This window comes from Pomacea canaliculata, linkage group LG10 (genome assembly GCF_003073045.1).
Source record: "Pomacea canaliculata isolate SZHN2017 linkage group LG10, ASM307304v1, whole genome shotgun sequence".
Taxonomy (NCBI): Eukaryota; Metazoa; Mollusca; class Gastropoda; order Architaenioglossa; family Ampullariidae; genus Pomacea; species Pomacea canaliculata.
In genome coordinates this window covers 19,862,855-19,888,353 of record NC_037599.1, presented here as the reverse complement: position 1 = coordinate 19,888,353, position 25,499 = coordinate 19,862,855, and the positions used below count along the sequence as shown (strand labels likewise).

Genomic DNA, 25,499 nt, shown 5'->3' with positions numbered 1-25,499 from the left:
TGTTCATTTTCTTCTCACATCTAAATAAACTAAATAAAGAACCAATGCTGATTTACCTTGATTGAAACACTACCTTAATGAATAATAATAAATGCAAAATTTGTATAGCATATACTCACACTCCTAAAGCACATGCTTTTAGCCATGTAAGAACAAGAATAAGACATGGCCAATATACGAGTGATAGAAGAGCAAACATGCACTACTGAAGTATAAACAACTGCACCGATATTTTTTTTCAATTTTTTTAAACACCAGGTAAATACACTACCTGAATCTAAATTACCATTATTTGTAAATCTATAAAGGTGAATATAATCAATTTATCTCCAATCTCACCCACCCCCTTTCTCTCTCTCATACACATGTGCACAGAGCATTCTGATGTGTTGCTCTGTGCTGACATCTTTTCACAGCATCCAAATGTTTAGAAGACTTAATTTCTCACGTCAACTTCCATGTCACTTAGTGATGAAAACTTTCTCTCCTGGGGAAAAACAAAAAGAGAGAACAAAAGTGGTTATATATTTTATATTAATGCTTAGAACACATGATACATAATAGATGGTAGTAATGACGTAAATTAAAGATGCTTTCTGCATCTGCTAAGTACAGTAATCCTTAGCCACTACGCACCTCACCTTTTGCGGATTCACTATATCGTGGGTTTGTAAAAGAAATTAACATGAAAAGTGATTTGCAAATCTACACTTCTTCGCGGATTTTCTGCAAAATTTGATCAGTCGAAAATATATATATTTTCATGAATTTTTAATGAAAAAAGCTCAAAGTGTGTAAAATATATTACTATTATTAATTTAACAATAAAGAAATGTTATAAATAATAAAATAAATATGAATTACAGTAAATAGTGCATGTATTTGCTCTGAAACGAGAACCAGCATCGCTTGCCTGAGATGCTACACGCCTACTCACAATTGTAAACATGCAACAGTGGTGGAATGGCTATTAAGGAAATGGGAAAGGTTTACGTAGTGAAAAAGTAAGGGGAGGGTTTATAAAGCCTTAATATAGTGTGTAAATACATAAATAAATATATTGTTTCTATTTTGCGGATTTTTGTTATTGCGGGTGATTCTGGAACGCATCTTCCACGATAAACGAGGGATTACTGTAAACACGTTTTTTTAAACTAAACTTTACCTCTTCAAATTAAGATCTTCAGTAATCATGTTTTCTCATCCGTAACATTTAGATCCTAGTTATTTATAACTGTTGTGGGTTTTCTGACCATTTAAAACTGTTGAGTGTTTATACCCTTTTGCTTCAAGAAAAATCATGCAAGTTTCATCGAATCAGCAGAAAAACGTACATAGCCAAAAAATATAAATCTGATGATACCAATTGTGAACTTTGTCCCTATTTAAATTTTCACAGGTATCAAAAGTATGTTGATCACTGACGCGATGAAGAAAATTATTATTATCCCAAGTTTATTATAAATAGAAGTACTCTCTCGATCGAGACCTCCAACCTAAACTTTTTCAATGATTACAGATCACCAAGCCACTTAGTTAATTTTCTTAAAGTGATTAGTTACATGTGATTTATCTACACGATGGGAAACCCTGTCCAGTTTCTCATACTAACCTGGTTACAAATAAAGTTAATCTTTCGGCACACCGGCCAGTGTAAATGTAGTAGGGAAAGTGCGGTCGATCTCTCAATCTTTCACAAGAACACAACACTTTCGTGGGTTCTGAATCGTTTTGCTCAAACGCCAGTCGATAGTGCTGGCTAAGGCGAAACTTCTACCACCCCACACTCGCGCTTTCAGTGAAATGTGCTCCCACACAGATAATCCAGTGCGAAACTGGGGATCAGAATATCCCCAGCTCCAATGTTCCTCACGGTATTACAACAGCCCCAGACGTAACGGCTATAGCGTTGACACGTCTCTCTCACTCGTGTCTTCTGTCGTTACACCTCTTTTTTACCTCATCGATACACGCATTCCGAAAACTTTCGCCATTCACGCTCTTTCGTCCTTGCACGTGCGCTTAGTCCTCCCACTCCGACTACAATATAGATATACTATTTCAATCCAAAAAGAAATATATTTCAGAGTAGTCCTACCTTTCAGCCCTTGGTTCCCACGAATCTCGTGAAAGTAACCTCCCTTTTTACCCATCGCTCAAAGGAGCCAGAGCTACATTTCTACGAAATATATTCCACGATGGATCAAGGTGATTTTTATGTAGAACAATGACTTACTTTACAAAAAAATCAAAAATCAAAATCAAAAATAGATATTTCAGAACGCTGATCCAATTGAGAAAAATTTAAAAATTCCGTCATTAATTGCAGTTAACAATATAATAATAAGAAAACAGGATGAACAACCATCCAGGCACGAAAAGCAGTACTCAGGCACACTCAGTAAGACAAGACGAGACTGAAGGAAGATATATTACTAGAAATACTTAAAAAAAACAAAAATAAATAAGCAAGAGTTTAAAAGAGATTTGAAAGTAATGGTTTAAGGGCAGACAATCTTACACAAATTAAATCCATGGTTTAATCAGTTCCAGTTGAAGTGTGTTTGATACTGAAAGTTAAGCTGGTAATAATATAAAGAATTTTGAACGAATATTTGGATTGTGGACTTCGCCGGTCGTTTGTGATTTATAATGGTCTACCTGAGTCCTCTAAAATTTCTTTCTCCTTATCACGTGACGCATAACATTTAATCACAAGTGTAAGTAACGATTAAAATTGCATAATATTTTATATTGATTCCTTCATATGAACACATACACCGTCTGTTATGACTGAAAGAAAACAAGCGACTTTTAATAATTTTTCTTAATTCAGCAGTATCCATATATTTTTCGCGAAACTTTTTCTTCCGGGCCATGCCCTGTCGTCACAGAGACAGCACATAATCACACATTAACCTATGACATCACTAAGCTTTGCGTAGTGCCTTGTTGCTGTGAAAATATTTATACGCGTAAACGAAATTTGTAATAAAAGTGATCGAAAATTTAAAATTAAGCAAGAAATTATATAAAATAATACAATTTTATATTGTAATATTTCTTTAAATTTCCTACAAAACCTTAAAATAATCTGTACGTCTAAGAAATATTATGAACTATTTCTGTACTTCTTACACCCCGATAGACATGTTTATCCGCCATCAATGACGGTTTTGCAGAGAAGCCAACTTTTCAACCCAAATATATTCAGAGATGAGTTCAGAAATAGAGCCTCATATTACCAAAAAGTATGAAATCAAAAAGAGACTTGGAAAAGGGGTGAGCCGCGAAGTTTCGTTTATTGAATCATTCGATAAGTTCTATAGTTGATGTGCCTGTTGTTTTCGGGGCACAGTATAATTTGCCAAGTCGAGTCTTAGCAAGTTTGATTTTCAGCATTTTTCTGTAATGCCAGAAATGGTAGATTGAAGACCGACGCACAAACTGTATTACTCAACACATACAAGTTAACAACTACCTTTTTTAAAATCACTGTATATGAAAGTATAACACTGAAGACGATCGTGTCTGACGTCGATCGTGTCAATATATATGTGGGTGCTTGTGTTACATGGGTGTGTGTGTGTGTGCGTACGTACATGCATGGGTGTATGTGTGTGTGTGAGAGAGAGATTTATATCTTTATATTTATTTCATTTATGTTAATTTTTTGTCACATAACACTAGAATCTCCATTTCTAATTCTGATTTCCTCGATCTCCAGCATGTCGAAAAGCATGCATGCAGTTTTCTTTCATGTTCATTTAACGTGTGTGTGTGTGTGAACATCATGTGTTTAAATAATCATTGTATCCTCTTTCTTATTCCTGTTGCCGTTATTATATTGTTGAACACCAACATTCCCATGCATGACCGATTGTTATAAAAAAAGATATTATAATATAATGTGTTAGATTTTGTATGAACAGGCATATGGAATTGTTTGGAAAGCTATCGACAGACGCACAGGAGAGGTGGTAGCTGTCAAAAAAATCTTTGATGCCTTCAGAAATCAGACTGATGCACAGGTTTGTTTTTACTGAATTAATTTAATTCTTGGCAATTTTTATGCCTACTGCTCAAATTATATAAGCACCTGGACTTCAGAAGTTTGAACTCTTTTGTTATAACATTTGATACCTGTCAGGTCTCCTTGCTGGAACCTTAAATTTGAAGTGAAATTGTATTATTTATTCTATTATTTTTTCATACATCTAATGTATCTTCATATACATTCTTTCAGAAATCAAAATTAAACTGAAAAGTTTTAATATAATCTCTTTCATCTCTTCATGTATAAATGAATATTTGCCTCATCTTTTGTTTGTTTGATGTTGTACATTGTGAAAGCTTCCATTGCTTCATTGTATACTCGTCTTTCTTTTGATTTACAATGCCAAAGTGAAAATGTATGTAGTTCTTATCATGCTGAAAATTAAAAGAATTTTCAATTTGAATTGCAGAGGACATTCCGTGAAATAATGTTTCTTCAAGAATTTGGAGACCATCCCAATGTGATTAAACTACACAATGTTATCAAAGCTGAAAATGACAAAGACATCTACTTGGTTTTTGAGTTCATGGGTAAAATGCTATATTGTTGTTTCAAATCATGCATGTTAGAGGAAAAGCTGAGGAGACTCAGCTATATATTAAAGACACCATTATTATTGGTTCTTAGGGTTAAGTGTGTCCATCATTTAGAAGAAAGACGTTTATGTTTAGGCCAATCCCTTTATCTTGTGATGGTTGAAGGGACTGTTGGATGAATGCAACAGCAGAGATCGAGACCAAAAGAAGACAAGAGAGTTAAACGGAGGGAGAAATGTGTTTTGGACACTTTATTCGCATGTGTAAGGGCTAGGATGACATCACTAATCTGTTTAATGTCAAATCAAATTACAGAGAGAAAAAGAGAATTTTCTACAGGCATTGGTCTGATGTTATTGAGAAATGCGATTCTGTTCAACAGAAACAGACCTGCACAATGTCATAAAGCGGGGAAACATTCTGAAGGATGTACACAAACGTTATGTTATGTATCAACTTTTCAAAGCTATCAAATACTTGCACTCAGGAAATGTGATCCACAGAGACTTGAAGGTAAGTTCCTATAGCATCAGATTTTTGTTTTTGAAATATAGGCCTACACAAACCAAATAAATGTAAACTGAGATTGTTTTAAATAATGTTGGAAAACAAAGTGTCAAATGAATTGCTGCAACAAAATGTTTGTTTCTTTGTTTTGAATTTGATAAAAGACATAAAATTTGTTAGTTTATTTATCAGTGTTTACTCACAAGCTGCTGTTCTAGTGATCAGCAATATTTGAATGAAGAAAAGTGATAAAGTGCTTTAATTTTTTTAATGATTGACTGCTTGGTTGGTTGATTGATTAGTTGATTGAAACTGAAAAAAAAAAACAGTAAAAAATTATTTTTTCCATATTCTCAATGTACTTTAAAACAAAATGAAGATTGAAATGCAGTTTTATTTTGGGGGTTTTGTTTCAGCCATCTAACATACTACTGGACAGTGAATGTGTGGTAAAATTGTGTGATTTTGGGTTAGCACGATCACTGACACAGATCGGCATAGATGAAGCAGGAGACCCTAACCTGACAGAATATGTTGCCACACGATGGTATAGAGCACCAGAGATTTTGTTAGCATCTCACAGGTAAGCTACGGGAATATCATTTCAGTTTGAGATATTTTTTTTAAAACAAGTCAGACCAGTGAAGAAAGTGTTCCATTTTTTTAAGATCATAGTTTTTATTAATGTCTAGTGGGATCACATTTATCTTAACTATTTACAGTTTACATGGTTGAAAAATACGTACCTTGTGGATGAGCAAAAAATCTGAACTGTAACACAATGTACAAATGCATGTGAATGAATGTCAGACTATTCATAGAAATTGTTACTGTCTTTTTCTTGTCATTTTATAACTGTGTTGCATGTTTGATTAGCTTCACCTGAAATACTAATTATTCTGAATTTTAAACATTGAGCTCTGTCACACTTTTCTGCTGCAGATACACAAAAGGAGTGGACATGTGGAGTCTAGGCTGTATCCTGGGAGAAATGCTTTTGGGCAAACCCCTCTTTCCAGGCTCCTCCACACTGAATCAGATTGAACGCATCATGAGTAGCATACCACCTCCTAGCCGTGCAGGTTAGCTTGTTAAGTATGCTTAGTCAAGCAATTTTTGCTTGATAGTGCATTTGCAAATAAAGGATGAGATGGTGCTTATAGTTACCTTGGAATGCAGGAAAATATCCTAGCTGCTGTCAAAATGTTTTTTCAAATGCTAAAAGAAATAGAAGGATAAAACAAGCTTATATGTACAAAATAAGCAGAAATCAGCTTTTCCTACCTCATCAGTTCACCATGTAAATGCTTTTTCAAAAGAAATAGCTATGTTTAATATGATTTTTAAAATGAAAACTTTTGAACACAAAGTAACATAGACTATGTCACACTTTGACAGTCGAATCCTGAAGGCTATAGAATTTGACAGCCACACCTCAAGCAGAAATGAACATTACTTATGGTGATGAAAAACAATAATATTGCATTTAGTAGATATGTGGCTCTGCAGTTTAGCATATCACTTTAAATTATTGGCTATTACCATTTTTTGCTCGAAAAGAGAGGTTGTAATAAGAAATTTTTAAAACTTACTGTCAAAACTTACCTTTATTATATGATATTATGAAGCTAGTTGTGTTTTGGAAATGCTTCAGCTAGATATTGGTAGATGGTAAAGCTTATGTATCTTTACTGGTGTGAATTATAGCAGTTAACATTTACTAATCATGCAGATTTAAATCAAAATAGATCAAGGTATGAAACACACTGAACTTCTGTTAATGACTCATTTATTACAATGAGTAATTTGTCAACAGATATAGAAAGTCTGAGGTCTACATATGGCTCATCTGTTCTTGATAAGGCATCAGGAAAGTAAGCAAAAGGCCATTGATTTTTATACAGTTTTCGTTGTTGTTCCACTCATTGTAGTATTTTTCTGCTACAATTGTTTCATAAAATTCAACTATACTAATGTCATATTTGCTTAAAACATTTTTGCTTCATAGTGATGCTGATAATAGTGTGTTAAAGCCTTTCAATATAATTAATTTGGTAATGTTATATTTTAGAAAAATAAGGTCCAAGTGAGCATTTGATGTCAATGATATGTTGCTGACAGAGCCAAAAGATCACTGGATGACATGCTAGCAGAGGCACCAGCAGATGGACTCGACCTGCTGCGACGGCTGTTACACTTCAACCCTGACAAGCGAATAACTGCAGAAGAAGCACTTAAGCATTCCTTTGTCAGTAGGTTAGTTTGATGTTTCATACTTTGTTTGTTTAAAGGTTTAGCAAAGGCTGTAACGGCGGTGATAAGGCTGTGTTGTGCTGTGTGATGTCAGCGATGAAGAGGAACTGTGGGTCATTGTTGGAATTTGAACTCATTTGAACTTATCATTTGTATCTGCTTATACATGCACATGCAAGAAAGTTTTTTTTGTAACCATTCCTTTAAGGACACAATTCATCCTTGAAATCTGTTTTTAACATACTTCAGAATGATTTTACAATATCGACTGCACTACATCATTGATATTTAATTTAACAGTAATTATTGCCTTTGTAATATGACAGATTTCACAACCCAGTTGAGGAAATATCTTTACATTTTGATGTGGTTCCTCCCTTAAGTGATGACATTCAGCTTACAGTAGATCAGTACCGCAGCAAGCTATATGAGGTGAGTTATTTTAGTGTTACATAATAATGCTTAGACATTGGTCCCTGCGTCAAGGTTGGCACATTCTCCCATACAATAAAGAATTAATGTTCAGAGTTCCACTGGACTGCAAAAGAATTTTCTCAGTAAAGGGAAGCACATTGTCAGCAGATGGCAAAATAAATTACAGCAAGATAATTAAACTAATCCATTACATTATTATTGGATAAAACATTTTACAACTCCAACTCTATAATTACTGTTACAGTAATATCAGGTTATAATTGGTGGTTCAGGTATTGTCTCTGTGTTCAACCATAGACAATAGAAAGGAAGTTTGCTTCTTTCGTCTCTGGTTAGACACACTGCATGATTTTCATAGCCTGTTATTAGGTTGTGTTGTGTTCTTCAGATGATTATGCAGAAGAAGGCAGAACGAAGGCGGAGGAGAAGAGAGGAGGCCAGGGTTGCTGCTGCACATGCCCATGCAGAAGAGCATGAAGAAACTCAAGTGATGGAACATGCACCAAAAGAAAATGCTTCATCACTGTTAAGTCAAGGGGTTGCTGAGGTACCTGCTAAGAATTCTGCAGACCATGTCAGCCAGTACCAGGAATTTCCTTTAAAGCAGCATCACCAGTCTTCATTTGCAGGTAAGAATGCATCACAGTCACAATTAGATGTAATGGCCATTCTCTTCCCCCACCCACTCCCTCTCACTGTCTCTTGTGTCCCTTTTAATCTTTTTTCAAAACTCCCATTACTGCTATAAACACCACTCATCTGTGCTTTTCTTACTTTATGGAACTTGAAGCAGCTTATGCCCAACACCATATCACATGCTTACCCTCATCTTGTTTTCTTCTCACAAGCATACAAGTACAGTTTTATCCATTCTTTTTGATTACAGCATTTGGGCGTACAACTCACGAGGGTCCACCCACTTATGGGCCATCTCGACCTCAGAAGCCACCAGTTCGACAGCGAAGCCACGAGAACATGGAGGCTTCTATACAGGCTGGTGCTGTGGTATGTATATTTAATGTTACTGAAATACTTGCCTGATGCTGGACTAATTTTTCCTTGTTCTCAAAGATTTTTACATTACCAACAGGGCAATTTCTTTGCTTTCCTGACTTGTTCTGGTTGAAATATTTAAATAATTTCACCTAAACCTATGCAATAAATTCAGAAATGCAACTTTGGTTATTAATACCTCAAGATTTTGTTCTTTAGTTTATTAAAAAATTAAGATAAGATCTTTGTTACAATATTGTGCTTTATATTTCAAAAGAATCGGCAGACATCTGCCCCAGCTGCAATAAGAGGTCAAGGTCGCCCAATCTCTGGACTCCAACGAGCTCAGCATCCCACCATCTTGCGTGACGATAAGACAGGACTAATGGTCTCAAGCTCAAGGATGGTAAGTACAAACAAGTGAATGATGATGATGATTGGATTTGTAAAGTGCATTTCCATGTGTGGATATAAGCCTAAGGTGCTGCACATAAGAGACTACAAACAAACCAACAGTCCACCACACAATAAACATAAGTGTCAGTAAACAGATAACACCGTGACAAAAGTAGTGCATGGATGAAGAACTGAGGAGTGAGTGATACAGTACTTTTGATTATGCACTACATTCATTTCTTAAAGAGAATTTAGCTTTGATCCTTTCTTACCCCTCTTGATTTTCATTTACATTCTCATAAACTTAGTGTTAATAGATTTTTAGCTTTTTGTCCTAAGTCACATATAAACAATAGGCATCACAGGCACAGTATTATCAAGGAGAAAAATTAAAACTTGAAGGGGTTGTAGTGGCCAGTGTAGTACAAGTAGAAAAGAAAGACTTTTCTTGGTTGAAATATAAATAGCACATGGAATACAGATAGGTAAAAATGGAATAGTAAATAAAAGTGCTTTAAATTATATTTGCTATTAAGAATTTTCATTATTAAAATGAGCTTGTTGCCTTTTATTCAAATTATTTATTTTTTGCATACTTTTACCTTTAAACTTTCAAAGCTTTGTCCACCAAGGAAGATTTCGATAGTGATTATACATGGTAAATTGTAATGTTAGTTTTTTTTTAAATAAAGAGAAGGACTAGGCATTTTCAAGAGATAAATTACTGTTATATTCATTTAAAAAAGAATATTGTTTTAAATATTACCAATGACTACCAAAAACTTTAAACCCTTCATTTTGATCAGAGAAGATAAAAATTTATTATTTTGTCATTAAAATCATGTTTTATTGATGTGTTAGGGAGACAAAAACTTGTGGGTCTTATGACAGGTACCAGGACAGAGACCAATATCTGCTGGCATTCCTCGAGCCAAACCAGTGTATGGTCGCAAACAGTTCAGCAACGCCATCAATAATCCTTCCACTGGTGCTCCTAAGGCCATCTTTGGCAGCTACTCCCAAGCATATGGCACAATCACCTCCACAGGCTTGGCAGCCATTCAAGGCCAGAAGTCCTGACTAGGACAGACTCGTCCACAGTACATTGGAATCGGCTCTCATATCCAACAGCCAGGTGCTGTGGGCTGTGCACCTCCTGTGGAGTCTGTGTGCTACTTCCACCTGGGCAGTCAGCACTGATCTTTCATTGGTGGAAGTCTGCTGTTGCAATGGTCACTGTACACTAAAGTGACTATCTTTTTTGTTGACACTGGTTTGTGCACGTTTGCTTTTGAGGCTGTGCAGTGGTAATTTTGAAGGCTGAAAGGAAGGTGTTTTACATCAGTGTTTCAGAAACTGGCTAAATAATATAACTAAGAAAAAAAAAGTTAAAATTAAAAGCATACCAAAAAAGGAAGCAAAGACACAGATTTAAGCCTCAATGAAGACATAAGTAAAACAGACTAAAAATTTACTTATGTTTAATTATAAATATAGACAGAAGGTTGATGATAAAAACTAATGAGACAGACAGTAATTTAGATCAGTCCTTAGTTTTACTCAGCAGATTTGTTGCTGATGATTTATTCCACCTTGTTCTCCCATTTGACAAATCTGACAGTTTTATTAGGCGCTAACTGTGATATCAATGGGGAAAAAAACTGCCTTTGATAATTATTTATTTTGCATCTGGCATGTGAAGACATATTCACTTTTGTGCATAATTTTAAAACTGGTCCTTTAAGGCTACAAATACTTGCACTGACGATTGGTATTTGATGTACTTTTATTTTCTGATGGTTTGTCACCATAATGAGCTCATCAAACAATGACCAGCTAAATAAGAAATAAAAGTCAGCAGAAGAAAATGTGGTTGTGATAAAATTTACCTGCTGATAAATTTAAGTGTATATATATATATGCAACCGTGTACTCAGATCGAAAAAAAGAACCACTGAAATTTCTCTTTCTATCATACACACATACACAAGCGTGCAAATATACACGCCAATATAGAGACATACAAAGTATGTGCATGAACATGGGTGCACACAATCACAGGTTGCATGCACGTGTGTGTGACAGAATGCATATGCTCATAAAAACAATCCAGAGAGAAAATCAGAGGCTGCATTTATGAACTAATGGCCTAGTTTTGGACACTTTCTTTTATTTGTTTTCTTAGAATGAGTATATTTACATTCTTGGAGATGTAGAATATGCCACCAAACCTGCCTGATTTCAGCAAAAGAAAATGTCACAAAGTGAACAAGTATCAAGCTGTGTGGTCAAATGGTTGGTGGGTAGAACATTACAAGATTTGCATATTTTTTTAAAAGTGGATAAAAGGCAGAGGAATAGTAGTAGAAGTCTACGGTCATTGACAAATACTAATAAGGGTAGAACAAGAACACTGTGAAATTAACTACCACACCATACATAGCATATAGATATTGTCTTCTAGCATTGATAATTCTAGCAGCCCTATATAAAACTGGCATTTTAGTCCCTAGCATCTGCCAGAGCGCATGCTACATTTTCTTAACATGAAGATTGCAAGAGAAAGAATCTATAATTACTTTAAGTGATGTGTCAGACTGTATTTATTTTCAAAAGTTTTGAGAACAGTGCTTTTGTAGTGTGTTCTAGAATAACAAAACAGTATTAGTTCTGCAGCATTTATATTTTAATATTTCTTTCAGCCACGGATGAGAAAGGTTTAAATAAAGATGTAGTAAAAACAATTATGAGTAAAAAATTGAAGTTTCTTGTATATAGTTTTTTCATTTTCATTGAATCACTTCTTCAGCATAATCTGGTACATAGTGTTTTGAAGAATTTTTCTTTTTAAGACAGAATTAAATAACTAAAATAAAAAATGGGTTGGGACCATGTAGCAGTTTCTAAGTAAAATCAAGTAAATGCTTTGAGTATGCATAAGTGAGTTTGTTGTCTTGTACATAGTAAAAACACAAAATCTTGCCAGATTTAATTTTGATAAATTATTACGTTTATACTAGTAATTAGAAAAACATCTGTTAAAGCTTTAAATCTTGTGACATAAGCAAGTGAGAGTTGGCTGTAGAATCATCTTTTTGCTCAAATTGATGTAAAAAAAATAATAAAAGAAGAAAAGTCTTCAAGTGTTACAGATCAAATAAAATCTCAAACCAGTATTCCTTGTCTGAAGCTTAAAGTAAGCAGCTTCTCCTGATATCTGAATCATGCTCCTCTGCATTTGTATAGATCTTAGGTTAAGACTTTTAGACTGGTATTCATGAAACATGTTTACCTAACCCATTTCCCTACCCAAGCTGAAAAATTTGCTAACCACAGACAACAGCTAAAACCCATGCAGTATTCATAGACTCAGGCTAGGCTTTCCCATATCATTTTACTGGTAATTTAGGACTTTCGATAACTTTCACACATGTAGGGTAAATAAGGCGGAGATGGCGATTTATTTAGCTTCAATACATAAGAAACCATGACAGAATTTTTCTAGGCCTATAAAAACAAACTGAATAGATATATAATGGTGTAGAACTGTTTGGTGCATACTATTTTTTTTATTGAATTAATGTTTCTGAATGAAAGTGAATAAATATCTTTGTCGTCCAGTACTTGTGTGAGGTGAATAATTTAGTCAGAATGAATAGAATTGACTTTCTGCACTTCGTTAATATTTTTTTAAAAATCTTTTTTAATGTTTTTCATTTTAGTTGTAGGCTTCCTGGTTTTGTGTTTTGGTCAAATGATATGTAAGCAAAAACACATTATTTTGGGTGAGGGGAGAATTCCCACTACGCTAGTCAGGTATCTTAATCTATTCAGTGGCTTATAAATTGGTTGTTTTTTGCCTTTTGGTTTAAGCTAACCATCAAGTTCGCTAACCAAATGTAAGCCCATGGTACATTGCAGCCGTCCATGAATATAAGCACTCATATGCAGATAACAGTTACTGATGAGTACCCATCAAACTGTTGGTGTTCACAGAAATGTCACTCACTGAGGTATGTGTTTGTGTGTTTGTGAGAAAGAGAGAGCAATCTCAAGTAGTGCAAATACAAGATAAAATAATTTCTTAAGATGCTTATTAACATATTTTTTTACTTATAGAAAATATCATTTAATGGCATGTACAGCTGTAAAAAAATAAAACCAGACCAAGCAGGTGTGTACCTTAAATGTGCTATGCAGGCTATAGTCCTGTAATTGCTCACAAAGAGCAAAAAACTTTTGATCAGTGTTCGTAAATTTACCAAAAAATATATTATCAGCATTTATTGTAAGATTGTGTGAATGATGAGAAATGGAAGGTCCATGTGTGCATGCACTTTCATGTTTGAATGCACTAATATGTGCATGCATGTTGATGTGCACTATTTTATTTCATTTTCTTTTAAATACAGATTTGTAGTGTTAGCATTCAGTGGTATTTCACATTCACTGGCTGTCATTTGTAATTCTGGATTCTCAGACACGGCAATAAGACATGGCCTAATATGATGAGTTTATTTAAATTATGTGATTTTTTGCCAAGACATTCGAGCTTAATTGTAATGTATATCTTTGCTGTGTACTTAGCGTGGCATGATTTGTATATAGCTTCATATGTTTCTCCAAGGTCACAGAAATAATTATACAAGCATTATTTGGGTATATGAAGCACTTCTGTGCTGATTGCAAAGGATCTAATCATACATTTTAGACATATATATTGCTGTTGTGTCATAGCACAGTTGCTTTTTAGCTTGTCTTATCATTCTCCATCACTGCAGTGAAAAAAGCAAGCAGTCACATGCTAAAACATTAAAGAAAAACCAACTAAAATTACATTTTAAAATGATCATATAAACATAATCATGATTTAAACAACTCATTATCTGGGTACATGGCATTAGGACAGTTTCAAGGTAGAGCTATGTGTAGTAACTACACCAACCCTTTTTCTACTGCAGAATCTTTTGTAAATTATGTATTCACTGCTTTTTTTTTTCTTGGAAGGTGTGGAGGGCAGGATAAAATAAATGTTCTGTTCAGTTGTACTCCTGAGTGACACTTGGGAACTCTCATTCTTTGTGCCATAACTGTATGCTGTGGGTTTGCATTCTATTCAGGTAAAGATAAAGGTGCCTGCATCTTGTGGAGGAGTCAGGAGAGATGCATGACCAAGATTTTATAACTAAAAAACAAAAACAAAGACTTCAAAAAGTAGACTTAAGTAAATAGCAAGCTTGCTTAACCTTATAAAAAAATCATAGGACGCCTTGAGAGATGGAAACTGATCTTCGCTTTTCTTTCCCCATGATTTGAAATCTTGTCCGTTATCGGAGGTAAAACTGAGATTAGTGTCATAACTGACCGGCAGGCCTACTCTTCTAGTATTTGCTATGTCATGATGAGAGATTCTGAACAAATAAGCCATTCCCTTGCCAGCTGAACTCAGGTAAAGACCAAAGGGAAGCACGAATGCATTCCTTCCAGCATTTGTAGAGAAAAAAAAAAGTTTTATCGTAAGCGGATTTTTCTCCCTATGCAAAAATCACGATCAGGCGGCTAGTTCGATTTTGATCTCAACTGTTGTCTAAAGTCATGTTCCAACATGATAATCCACCAGGGAGAATTTTTTTCTGGTATGATTAGGCAAACACTACAGGGGCAGCAACCATCCCGACAGCCAAGGGAGGCAACTTAACAAACTGTCTCTAATCACCTCCCTTGTGGGAGTTTCCCTACTTCATGGCCTTGTTTGCCAGTCAGGGCTCGTTCTTGGCTTCATTCTTGTCTGGTGCTCATGTTTTTTCTTCCCCACCGTCCATGTTAAGAGATATTTGACTTCCTGACGAGTTGTCAAAAAAAAAAAAAACACTTTGGTTGAAATATATTAAAAGAAGAAATGCATCTTACATACAAATGGGAGATTCAATCTGTGTACTGCATTAATCAGTAATTTTCAACTTTAGACCTTTGGCAGAAAGTCTTTTGAGTCATTAATGTAATCTCTAAGTATAACAATTGTATTAATTCATGGTACAAATGTGTTACCCGAGGTGCGCCCTATGTCGACATCGGATACAGAGAAGCCGAATTAATGGTAGGTGCTAATACAGAGGTATCTCATTTAACAGAGGGGAGTAGAACTGAGAGGATATAGTACAGAGGGAGTAGGGGCGTGTAGTTGTGTGCCGCTGATAAGCTGCTTTAATGAACCATCTGATAAAGATTGTTTTGTAACGGTTTAAGTTAGGTACAGCCTTCCTAAAGTGCAGTTTTACTTACCTTATTGCGTGAGTCTTGTACAGTCGATAATGATGATGACCGAATCTCACTTTGTGACTTCCACTCTATTTCCAGCAAATAATTAAAGTTCTTAGCTTCGCGCGCACCTTGGAGTAATAAATACTTATTATATAATTATTCAGAATCGTACTCTGAAGGAAGAATAAATACGAGAATAGAACAAATCACTTTATTTTTATGTGGAACTTAAAATTTATGTGGATGATTTGTATTAATATATGACAACTGAATATACGTCGACTGTGTTTTTTTTTAAAGCAGAAATAATGGTGACCATGGAAAATACAATACTGTGGAACACTGTTAAGTACTTCAAACATCGATTTTTATTTCTAATACTATTGCTTTTTGTTATATATAATTGTGATGGAAACAAGCCATAAACTGCATTCGCAATTCTCTGTTACAAGTTTCAGGTTGTGTATATCATTTGCCAGTATATCTATATAAATATAAAGGGGGTTGCCAGCGTTGGTGCAACAAGGTTTTTTTACTCAAACATCGTCGATTATAATCTCTTTTTCTGGAACTGACAACAACAGATTTTATTGGATGTCTCAGGGTAGTGAACCTTCAACAAACGATGAGTACTGTGATGCCGTTACACTTGATGTTCGGACTGCAGGCGTGGCTTTTGTTGAATTCTTTGTAATATCACCTCCACTCATATCGCACAATCGCATTCATCTTTTGAAATAAATAAATAAATAAGCTTTTTTGTTAGTTCATTTGGCTTCATGGGACTATGTGCGAATGGTTCTGACTGACAAATAACTTAGAGATATGACACATTACGTTTGAGCATATTTTGATATCCATGACTAGCAGAGATAAAGGACTCCGGATATACAAACGTGTTGTGTAATCAGTTCATTTGCGCAACCAAATGAGGCTTCAGCAAAACTTGCTTCAGTAAACAATGTTTTTTCTGAAATATGGTCGGTTGTCATGAGAACGTCTGCGTCCCTTCTCAGCCGTGAGACGGAATAGGATCAGGAGGAAGACCTTTGAAAGCCCTAGACAGCGCATGCGCAGAGTAGTACATGCCGATGCTGCCAAACAGTAGGCCGAGGAGAATGATGGAGACGTCTAGCACCTTGACGTACCAACTCATGGTGTACCACTTGATCCGCAGGTGGAAGTAGCAAGGCCAAACGAAGGAAAGCATGGTTCCCGTGAAGCTGCCGATCAGCCCCATGAGAATCGCGAAGTGCGGGATGAAAATAGCCAGCACCATGGTGAAGAGGACGAGACAGAGACGCAGCGCCAGGCTCCAGACCTTCAACCCTCCGTTACTGTCTAGGCAGCTAGGGAAGAGAGTGATGCGAGCGCCCTCTGGAGACTTGCCTTGAAAGAGCGAAGTCTGCAACAGCTCCACGGCGGCGAAAAAGGGCAGCGGGTAGGACAGCAGCGCTTTGGTCACTAGGATGAGGTTGACGACGATCTTGAAGCTCTGGGTGGGCAGGTTATTAGTGATGACTTCGGTAGTGCCGAAAACCCCAGGTCAGAAACCCGATGTAGGAGAACAGGGCTTTGAAGACGGCAGCGGCCAGGTGCGTCCAGTGCATCATACAGGAGAACTTGTTGCGGTCGAGGAGATTGCCCTCCAGCGTGGGCAGGAAGATCTGGGAGGTGTAGCTGAAGACGATGATGCCGAGAGCGATGGGCAGAGTCCAGATATCCACGCGTAGCTTGACCTCCCGCCAGTGCCAGTGCTCGGCGCGCGTGAAGCAGTAGATGAGGATGATGGCGTTGATGAGCATGTGCGCCATGGTGCACCAGAAGCTCAGCCACGACACCCGCCGCAGCGAGGTCAGGAAGGCGCAGGCCAACAGCGGCACGGTGCTGACCATGATCCAGGAGGTCAGGTCCAGCGGTGAGTCCGGGAAGCTGCCTTTGATGAGGTCGCCGCACAGCAGGACGTAGAGGATGCAGGTCATGAGCAGCTCGATGATCTGCGCCAGGTTGACAAGGCGGCCCCCGTAGCGCCGGCCCCACACGTGCTCGGCAATGTCCACGTAGCTGGCGCGTACCCGGATGAGGCGGCCCATGGGGTTGGTCTCGTACAGGCACTCCACCAGGATCTTGCCTGTGTGGCAGCAGATGTAGGCCACCAGGACCATGGCTAGCAGCGACCAGTAGCCGCCCTGTACCACGGCGTAGGGGAAGCAGACGATGAACATACCCTGTGACGAACACAGAATGATGCGGACAATGAAGATGTGTTGTTATGAACACAGAGTGATGTGGACACTGAAGATGTGCTTGCAATGAACGAATCTTGTCACGAACAACGATGTTTGGCTATTAGTGTACCTGTCACAATCAGATAATGTTAACAAAATTGTTTATTTATATATCGCCTCATCCTACAATGCGCTCATACACATTAAGAACACCTAATAATCATTCACATCCACTGTGGAAGAATTCGGAGAAAACCATGCCGGTCTGCCTGCAAACGTTCACATCCAGATATTTGTTTGTCGGAGCCGAAATACGAACCCACAACACCCGATTCAGAATAAGTTATAAAATAATTTAATAATTTGGAGATTTCCTTACATTTGGCTTTATGTCAGACCGTCTTTCGTTGGTTTGTTGTTGTTTTGTGTGTCTGTTTGTACGTGCGTGTTGTATGTTATCTCACTTTTCAGCAATCTGCTTTTGTGATGACGTCATCTGACTTTGAATCCGTTGGAAATGATCGCGAAGTGGTCGGAGTGGTTCTTTAATGCCTCGACTACATGTGTTCACTGTCAGGCTCAGCCGTTCCGCTTAGTCATTCGCTCGTTCATTATTTATTCTTCCTTTGTGAGTCTTTCACAGCGCCCAGGCAAGCTAAAAGCCTTCTATATTAATTTTGTAATGTCGGTAATTTCTGTGGGTCCGTCTTAAAGCAAGTGTCGTGGAAAGAGTGAATGAACTAGAAACGGGATGAGCGAGTGATTGAGTGAGAGTTGAGAGAGCCGAACAGACGTGGTGGAGGCAAAGGCCATTGACAAAAGACTTTATCCCGATCTCTGGAACCGTGGAACTCCAGCAGGTGTCTGAAGAGCTGGGGATCAGTTATCCTCTCTGATTGATCTCTCCGGCAGAGGGCGCCTCATCCCGGTCGCCATTGTCTGATGCTTCTATCTCGTGGTAGGTTCTTCGAGATCTTCTTACCCTTCCCTTCAACGAGGTGTCCAGGCCAAAACGTGTTGAGATATTTTCTCCTTCCCGAATCCATTTCTAATTTCCACTTGTCGCGAGGTTAATGGTTGAAACAGAAAAAAAGGTTTCGGCCGTTTTCAGAAATTACAACACTTCTGCAACGATATTTTATCATCTGGGGGTCGTTATTTAAGCTAAAACTTCCTGGGCTAAATTGCAAAAAAAATTAAGGATCCATTTCATATCCATGTCACAAAATTATAGAAAGAAAGTTATTCAAAGATAATGGTCAAAGATTGTTAAGAAATTTATGGAAAAGATATTTTGAAGAGAAATGTTCTGTTATCCATGCCAGCCAGCTGAAACAGATGGTGGAAACTGCAGACAATATGTCTAATCCTGACATACTCAGCTCTAGGCTGCTTTAAATCGTGAGTATAATATGGTATATATTGTAATAAAGTGTAAATCCTCAAGGTTTGGACTTATTGTCTTGCCACAGTCCAATTCAAGCACATGTACAGCAAACATCAATCTAAAACCAAGAATAATATTTTATAAAAACTGTATTATTGATAAGTGAGGAAAAGGAGATTTTAAAGCAGTGAAGCTGGACTCCGGTGACTAAGGTGACTAAGTGTGTGAGAGAGAGAGTTTTACAAGAGAGTCTCTACAAACCTTGATGGCGGATGTAATTTCCTGAACATACACTATTAAAGATTACAAGGTTTGTATCTGTGAGTGAAAGTGTCCCATCTTGCGTCTCTATATTTACTGTCTCTCTCTCTCTTCTTTATTGCTTCCTCTTTTTCATATCATATTTCTTTTTTTCTATTTCCTGCATCTATCGCCACCTAACCCCTGCACCCTCTAAATCTGATCCTTCTGTCACATATAAAATGGAAAAGACCGGAAAGGCATGACCTACTCTTGCATTACTTGAAAATAAGAAATAGGTAAAGAATTCTACGAACCATGATGGATGTAGGGAACACCACAGATTGATGAGTTGCTTTTCAGCAACAAGTTCGCAAGAGGAGAAGATGGTTTCCTCGGGAGAAGGTCAGCGTATGTCTATGTACATGTTAGTGGCATTCATGGTCCCAGAAGTCAATCGTGGTGTGTGTTTGTGTGGTTTTGTTGTTGTTGTTGTTTTTTTTTTTTTTTTTTTTTTTAATTTCGCACTTTGTCATGAAGATCGCTAAAACGTTTCCTGGGACCCTTTAAAGTAGTCATTGGTGTTAGTGGAATTGTTACTATGGCTTTAATAGCTGCTGCAATATGTCTATTTTAGTGCACAATGGTCGTCATCGTCCCTTTAATTATTATTATTATTATTATTATATTATTATTAAATTTTTTTTTGCAAATTTTTTTTTCGACATCCCTTTTTCTCCTAGCTGCTGTAGCCTTTGCTACTACTAAAGAAACAGCAGCAGGAAACAGAAACAGGTTGAGGACCTACGGTTGTTTGCACCACGCATTCCAGTTCCTAAAACTTCGTGCAACTCTTATCGCCACTCATCAGTCGATGATGTCAAGAGTAGCTGAGGATTCGACCCATCGTCAGAGTTGAGCATAAGCATCATCGAACACGTTTTTTTCTGTTTCTTCAAGGGTTGTTAAGTAAATTACTTTTTTTCCCTGCCTCAGCGAAACCTCCCCCCTCAACTCCATCCTGTATCGTCTTTCGAGTTATCTCCCCCCTTTCCTCGCCTCCAGCGAGTTTTTCCATAAGGACATAGTTTCCCAGATAAGTCAGAAAAATCTTGCTTACTTGCTAATGGAATCATCCTTTGTACTAACTGTGTGAATATGTAGCTTTGTTAGTTTTGTTAGAGCTCCGTCCAGTTTTATTAACCACATCCCTAAAAAATTAGGAGATAAATAACAAAATAATCTTGGAGGTTGTTGTTAGTTGAGTGCAAAAGGATACGATGGAACATAGGTTGTTCAATACACTGCAATATTTTTAAAAATCTTTCACCTGATTGAAGTAGTGCAGTGCGATGGATGTGCGATATCGATGTGGAGGGAGGTAGGTCATCAAAGAAAAATTTTAAAATAAACAGAAATGGACGCGACATTGTTTGTCTCTCAGGAAATAGATTCTGGTAAATGCTTTCCACGAAGAGAGTACTAATGGATGAACAGGAAAGCTCGTGTCTTTAAATGTGTCAATGACTCTTTCGACTTTATTTGAGAATAAGGAAAGCGAAAATTCTCCCATCTGCGCCATATTGGCACACCTTTCTGGCGCTTGTGTATCCTTTTCAACAAATTTAAGCAAATGAGATTAAAAGTTAATCGTGGTTTTCTAGCTGATTATTCAATGCAATGGTCGGGAACATCCGGCCCGCGAAATCATGGATTTGACCCTGACCAAGGTAGCTACAGACGGGACTAGACATTCAATAAATCTAGGAGCTTTTTCATAGCAACATATATGTTTAGGGGCATCATAATGGTAAGGTTAATTTTGGGTGACAAGCAAGGAACGTCCATTACAGGACAGACAGGACACGTACGAGAACATGACGGGACAGACACGTATGCTTCTTGTCGGCTGCCGACGGCTTGTCTGCTTGTCTGCTGTCTGCCTGTCTAATTGTCTGCTTGTTGTCTGTATTGCGGTGGCTCAGAGGACAGTCAGTGCCAGCCAGGATGAGGGTGTACACGTTGCAAAAGTTTAACACTGTGGAAAACAACCGCTTGACCAAATATAGCTGGCTAATTTTGTTGATAATTTTATATGGCCTGCAAATGATGGCACAAAAAAAAAAAAAAAAACACACAAAAAAAACAACAAACAAACAAACAAACAAAAAAAAAGCCTAACAACAACCAAACAAACGAACAACAACAACCCTGGTTTAATGGAACATCATCGTTGTTGATAATTTATTAATAGGAGACTCACCTGTATAGCATTTGTAACGTTCCACCCTGCCTGCCACTCCGAAATCTTCTCGCGACCGACGTGGCCTTGCGAGACTTCGTCAACGAATCTAAATCTGTCCCAGTCGTCCGCATCACCGGAAGTACTTCTGGAAGTCGTGGTGCGCATGTCTGGCTGGGCACTTCCATTGTGTAAAACATGGAGTTCACGGTCGCTTTCAGAGTGCGGAAAGTTCACGAACTGGACCTTTTCATCATTGTCCCCGGATGTTCGCGACACTAAAGCCTTCACTCCACAGGAGATGCGCCGCATGCAGTCGTGTAACCCCATCTTCTCCAGCCACAGGTTAGAACTGTTGAAAAAAAGAAAAAGATGAGCAGTCAGTTTTGATGAGTTTGAAAACGTTGAGAAAGCCTAACTCAAAGAGAACTTCACGCTCTTCTGTCGAGGGCACTGAGCGGCTGGGGGAAACGCCAAGCAATGAAGATGTTCTTCAAGAGCGCCATCAATAACGAAGGCCGTCTTGCTACAACAAACGTTTGGTGTTTTCCTTTGCAAGACCGGTAATTGCCTTTCCAAATGAATTATGGGAGCAGTTATTTAAGGCAAGACACTTGTCACTCGCCGTCGTTTAATTTTTTTTAACTTTTCTTTATCTTTCTTCTTTTTTGTATGCTTACTTTCTTTTATTTTAGGTTTCTATATTCGTTTTTCTTCTTTTCTATTTTTTAATTGTTTTTATTTTAAGGTATGTTATTTTGCAAGTATCTACTTATAAGGAAACAGCTGCTCAAAATATATTACGAAATCTTTCTCATTTCTTTGATGTATGTCTGCAGCGCAATCTATGTTATAAACCTGTCTAGTTTCTTCTTTTTGATCGGCTGTCCCGGGATATTCCAGACAACCGCCAGAATTACACTTAATAGCGAAACTTCAAAACCACCAGATTCCCAGGCCTTCGACCACTGAAGTCAGAATTCAAGTATTCACAGAGCATCCAGGGATTCACGTCCTCTGCTGTTGCCCGAGGGTTAGTCGTGTCCTCAAAGAACTGCGAGAAAAGACACGTCTGTTGGTCAGTGGGGCGGCTTTGGACAGTCTGCTTAATCAAAAACGGAAAAGGGAAAGGAGAAAGTCAGAGTAAGCATTCCAGTTTTGTACTTCGGTGTGTACTAAGGAATGTACACTGTAGGGAGAGTCAATGCTACGCTTGAATGCACAGGACCTCTGTAAAACTACTGACCTACTTCAAATATAGGTTTTCAGGGCGTATACTTCCATTGTACCAAAGAATAGGCAGTAAATCTGTCTCGTGTATTAACAAGCAAGTGGATATCATCAATTCAAGCAGATGGAAAATTATAAAATTAATTAAGGTATATTTTAATACATGTATTTGCTGGGGAAAAGGAATTGGCTTCTGAAATGTCAAACGGTTATACGGATCCAAGCCAATAACTCTAAGTAAATGTGCAAACACATTGAACACGTCAGCAGAAGAGAAAGGGGAGGACCATATTCCCTGATTCTTCTGTTTGCGAGCTTGACATCTTCATGTCATCATCTGACTTCTTCAAACAGACGGACCGAAGAGTGTCATTCGTTTAACGCGTGTGTCGATGTGTTTAAACAACAGTTTTCACGAAAGAAAATAGTTTCCACAGAAGTTTGAACTTTATTTTCCGTGACTTAAAGTATCACGATGTGTTTGCAAAACTACAGTTTTCATTTCTGAAATTGTGGTTTTGTCCGGTGGTTTTCAATGCCTGACAGATGTGTGTTTGATCTGGCTTCTGTTGCCTTAAATATATTTGCGACCTTAAGCATACGACTGTATTTTGATAGCAGGCACTTTAAAGAGTATGAACAGTATTTCCTACTGCAATTAATAATAACAACAAACAAATGCAAAGAAAAGTTTTAAAAAAACCTAAATCTTAATTGTACTCCTGAACACAAAAGCTTTGTCGGTAACAAATCACAACGGCTTATAATTTCTAATTAGTATTTAAGAAAATGACCTTATAAAAACCGAGGAATGTCAGAGAATCAAAACTAGAAAGAAAATAAATAATTTCTGTCTTAGCAATTATCGAAGTAAACTAAAATCACAGAAAAAACAGAGAAAACAAAAGAACAATTTACAAAGGAAAAGGCAGTTGTATATAAATGTTGTTTATAAAATATGAAATGAAATAATAAAATAATGTAAATATGTAAAGTGATATGAAAAGAAAAGCAGAATCATTACAGATGAAAGTATAGCAATTTAAAAGATACACGAATGCTGTACGGATTTGTTAAATGTTTCAGATACAAGCGAAAAGAAAGGAGGAATATCTGAGAGATTAATAAGTATTTTTCCAATGCACTGTTTAGAAAAAAATAAAAAGTGGCTTTTTTTCATACCTGAATGAATGGATGGTGGATGTAGCCTCCGGTGCACGACATATATAGCCGCTATTATCTCAAGAGGAAATCATCAGAGACAGCTTTGCATCTTACAGGACAACACTGTCCACAAACACCAACGTTCTAAAGTCGTCGTCGTTCTCTGATGGTGCTGCTGGGAAAGCTGTCGTTGAAGGGCAAGCGAGCGATGGGAGGAATGGGTCGAGTGGGAATGGATGTGCAGAGAGGGAGGAGGGGGAGAGAGGTCCCGATGGAAGAAAAGTCTTCTTGAGCAGGCACCGCCTACTTGTAGTCTGCTAATCAGGGTCAGGGACTGGGGGTAGGGGTGGAGGGGTGGAGGGGAGAGAATGCGTGATGAGATGGGGAGGACAGCAACAGGTGCTTGCATGCTGCCAATCGCTAAAGGCACACATTCCGGGAACAATTTCAGAAGGAAGAAAAAAAATATCCTCACAAACATTTTTTTTTTCACAGGTCTCAGATTGACTGGAAGAGGAAAGAATAATTGTCGCGGTGAGAACATGCACGAAAAGCTACATATCTGTAAGCCCGCGTGTCCGTGCGCACTCGCACACAGAATGCATGGAGAATCACGCATAAACGGATTCAATTGGAATTAAAAGTAGGCTCTTTGGTTTTGTAGGAAATAGTTTTAACATGTGATAGAGGACCGAGGGTGTAGGGGGGAGGAAATCGAAGTACCAGGAGAAAACACGCAATTCTGCAAACAGGTGTCCCATAGCGTCCCAAGTCGAGATCTGAACCCAGGACCTTTTTGTTTTTATTGCACTGATGACAAGCGATTGTTTTTTACAACTACATTACCTCATAACTAAAAATACAACCGTTTCATCACAGTCATTCAAACCTCAAATGTTAGGTCTTCAAAAGTATTCAATCACTTCTGAGTACTTTTCTATGACCGGTGATGGTGATGAGCCATTGTATTTTTTTTTTGAAATTTCACAGTTGTCGTTTTTTCACTTTTGTTTATTTTCTTCTTGGTTATAGAGACACAAGAACAATTGGGAAAGAGAATTTTGATAATTATTTCCATACAACAGTGCCTGGTTAACCTGTGACAAATTATCACCCTTAAATGAACCAATTAGCAATCTGAATGTACTTACACTCTTTTGGAATTTACTTTCTTTTTTCCCACCAGGTAACGAGCCTGTTAATAAACTATACTGTACTCATAGTATGAACTTTTTTCTCCCTCTCTCTCTTTGACTAATAGCCCCTCTCTCCCCACACACTGTTTTCTCCTCCATTTCTCTCTCTCTCATGCACACATGTACGCACGCACCCACACAGAGTAAGATCGGCAGAAAAGCAGATACAAAGCCAGACATGAAGACAGAAGGTAGCACTCAGAAGATACTACATACTGGCAAACATGGAAGCATGCACTAACTCAGTTGACAGCCACAGAGCATGAGAATATGAAAATATGTCACGGAGTCGATGAACCAGAGTCGGTGCATTTTCCTGGATAGAAATATTCTTCTCGTTTAAAACAGGTCATCGCTCTTAAAAATCTCAAACC

The 25,499-nt window shown here is 37.6% G+C and overlaps 2 protein-coding genes and 1 long non-coding RNA gene across 3 annotated transcripts; 1 reads left to right on the top strand and 2 right to left on the bottom strand.

The window, feature by feature from the left end:
- Window positions 1–339: 339 nt before the first annotated feature.
- Window positions 340–2,171, bottom strand: LOC112573561. The gene is made up of 2 exons (XR_003101254.1): window positions 2,099–2,171; window positions 340–487 (listed from the first exon to the last, which is right to left on the bottom strand). It is a non-coding gene; the product is annotated as an uncharacterized LOC112573561 (long non-coding RNA).
- Window positions 2,172–3,128: 957 nt separating this feature from the next.
- On the top strand, window positions 3,129–15,046 carry LOC112573558 (extracellular signal-regulated kinase 2-like). The gene is made up of 13 exons (XM_025254039.1): window positions 3,129–3,282; window positions 3,933–4,031; window positions 4,467–4,587; window positions 4,976–5,106; window positions 5,517–5,683; window positions 6,043–6,182; window positions 6,917–6,974; window positions 7,222–7,356; window positions 7,680–7,785; window positions 8,177–8,417; window positions 8,675–8,793; window positions 9,059–9,187; window positions 10,069–15,046. Exons 1-13 carry the CDS (start codon window positions 3,217–3,219, stop codon window positions 10,255–10,257), a joined length of 1,701 nt encoding a protein of 566 aa, XP_025109824.1. The 5' UTR covers window positions 3,129–3,216; the 3' UTR covers window positions 10,258–15,046.
- Window positions 15,047–15,064: 18 nt separating this feature from the next.
- On the bottom strand, window positions 15,065–24,328 carry LOC112573559 (vesicular inhibitory amino acid transporter-like). The gene is given in 4 exon segments (XM_025254040.1): window positions 15,065–16,969; window positions 16,971–17,666; window positions 21,557–21,887; window positions 23,948–24,328. Coding segments are annotated over 3 exon segments (1,524 nt in total). The 5' UTR covers window positions 21,866–21,887; window positions 23,948–24,328; the 3' UTR covers window positions 15,065–16,450.
- Between the last annotated feature and the right edge of the window lie 1,171 nt (window positions 24,329–25,499).

Bases quoted from the DNA above. Each gene is read 5' to 3' on its own strand.
- LOC112573558 (XM_025254039.1), top strand. From the start codon at position 3,217: ATGAGTTCAGAAATAGAGCCTCATATTACCAAAAAGTATGAAATCAAA. The intron at 5,107-5,516 runs GTAAGTTCCTAT...GTTTTGTTTCAG, and splicing joins TGATCCACAGAGACTTGAAG to CCATCTAACATACTACTGGA. The intron at 6,975-7,221 runs GTAAGCAAAAGG...TGTTGCTGACAG, and splicing joins CTTGATAAGGCATCAGGAAA to AGCCAAAAGATCACTGGATG.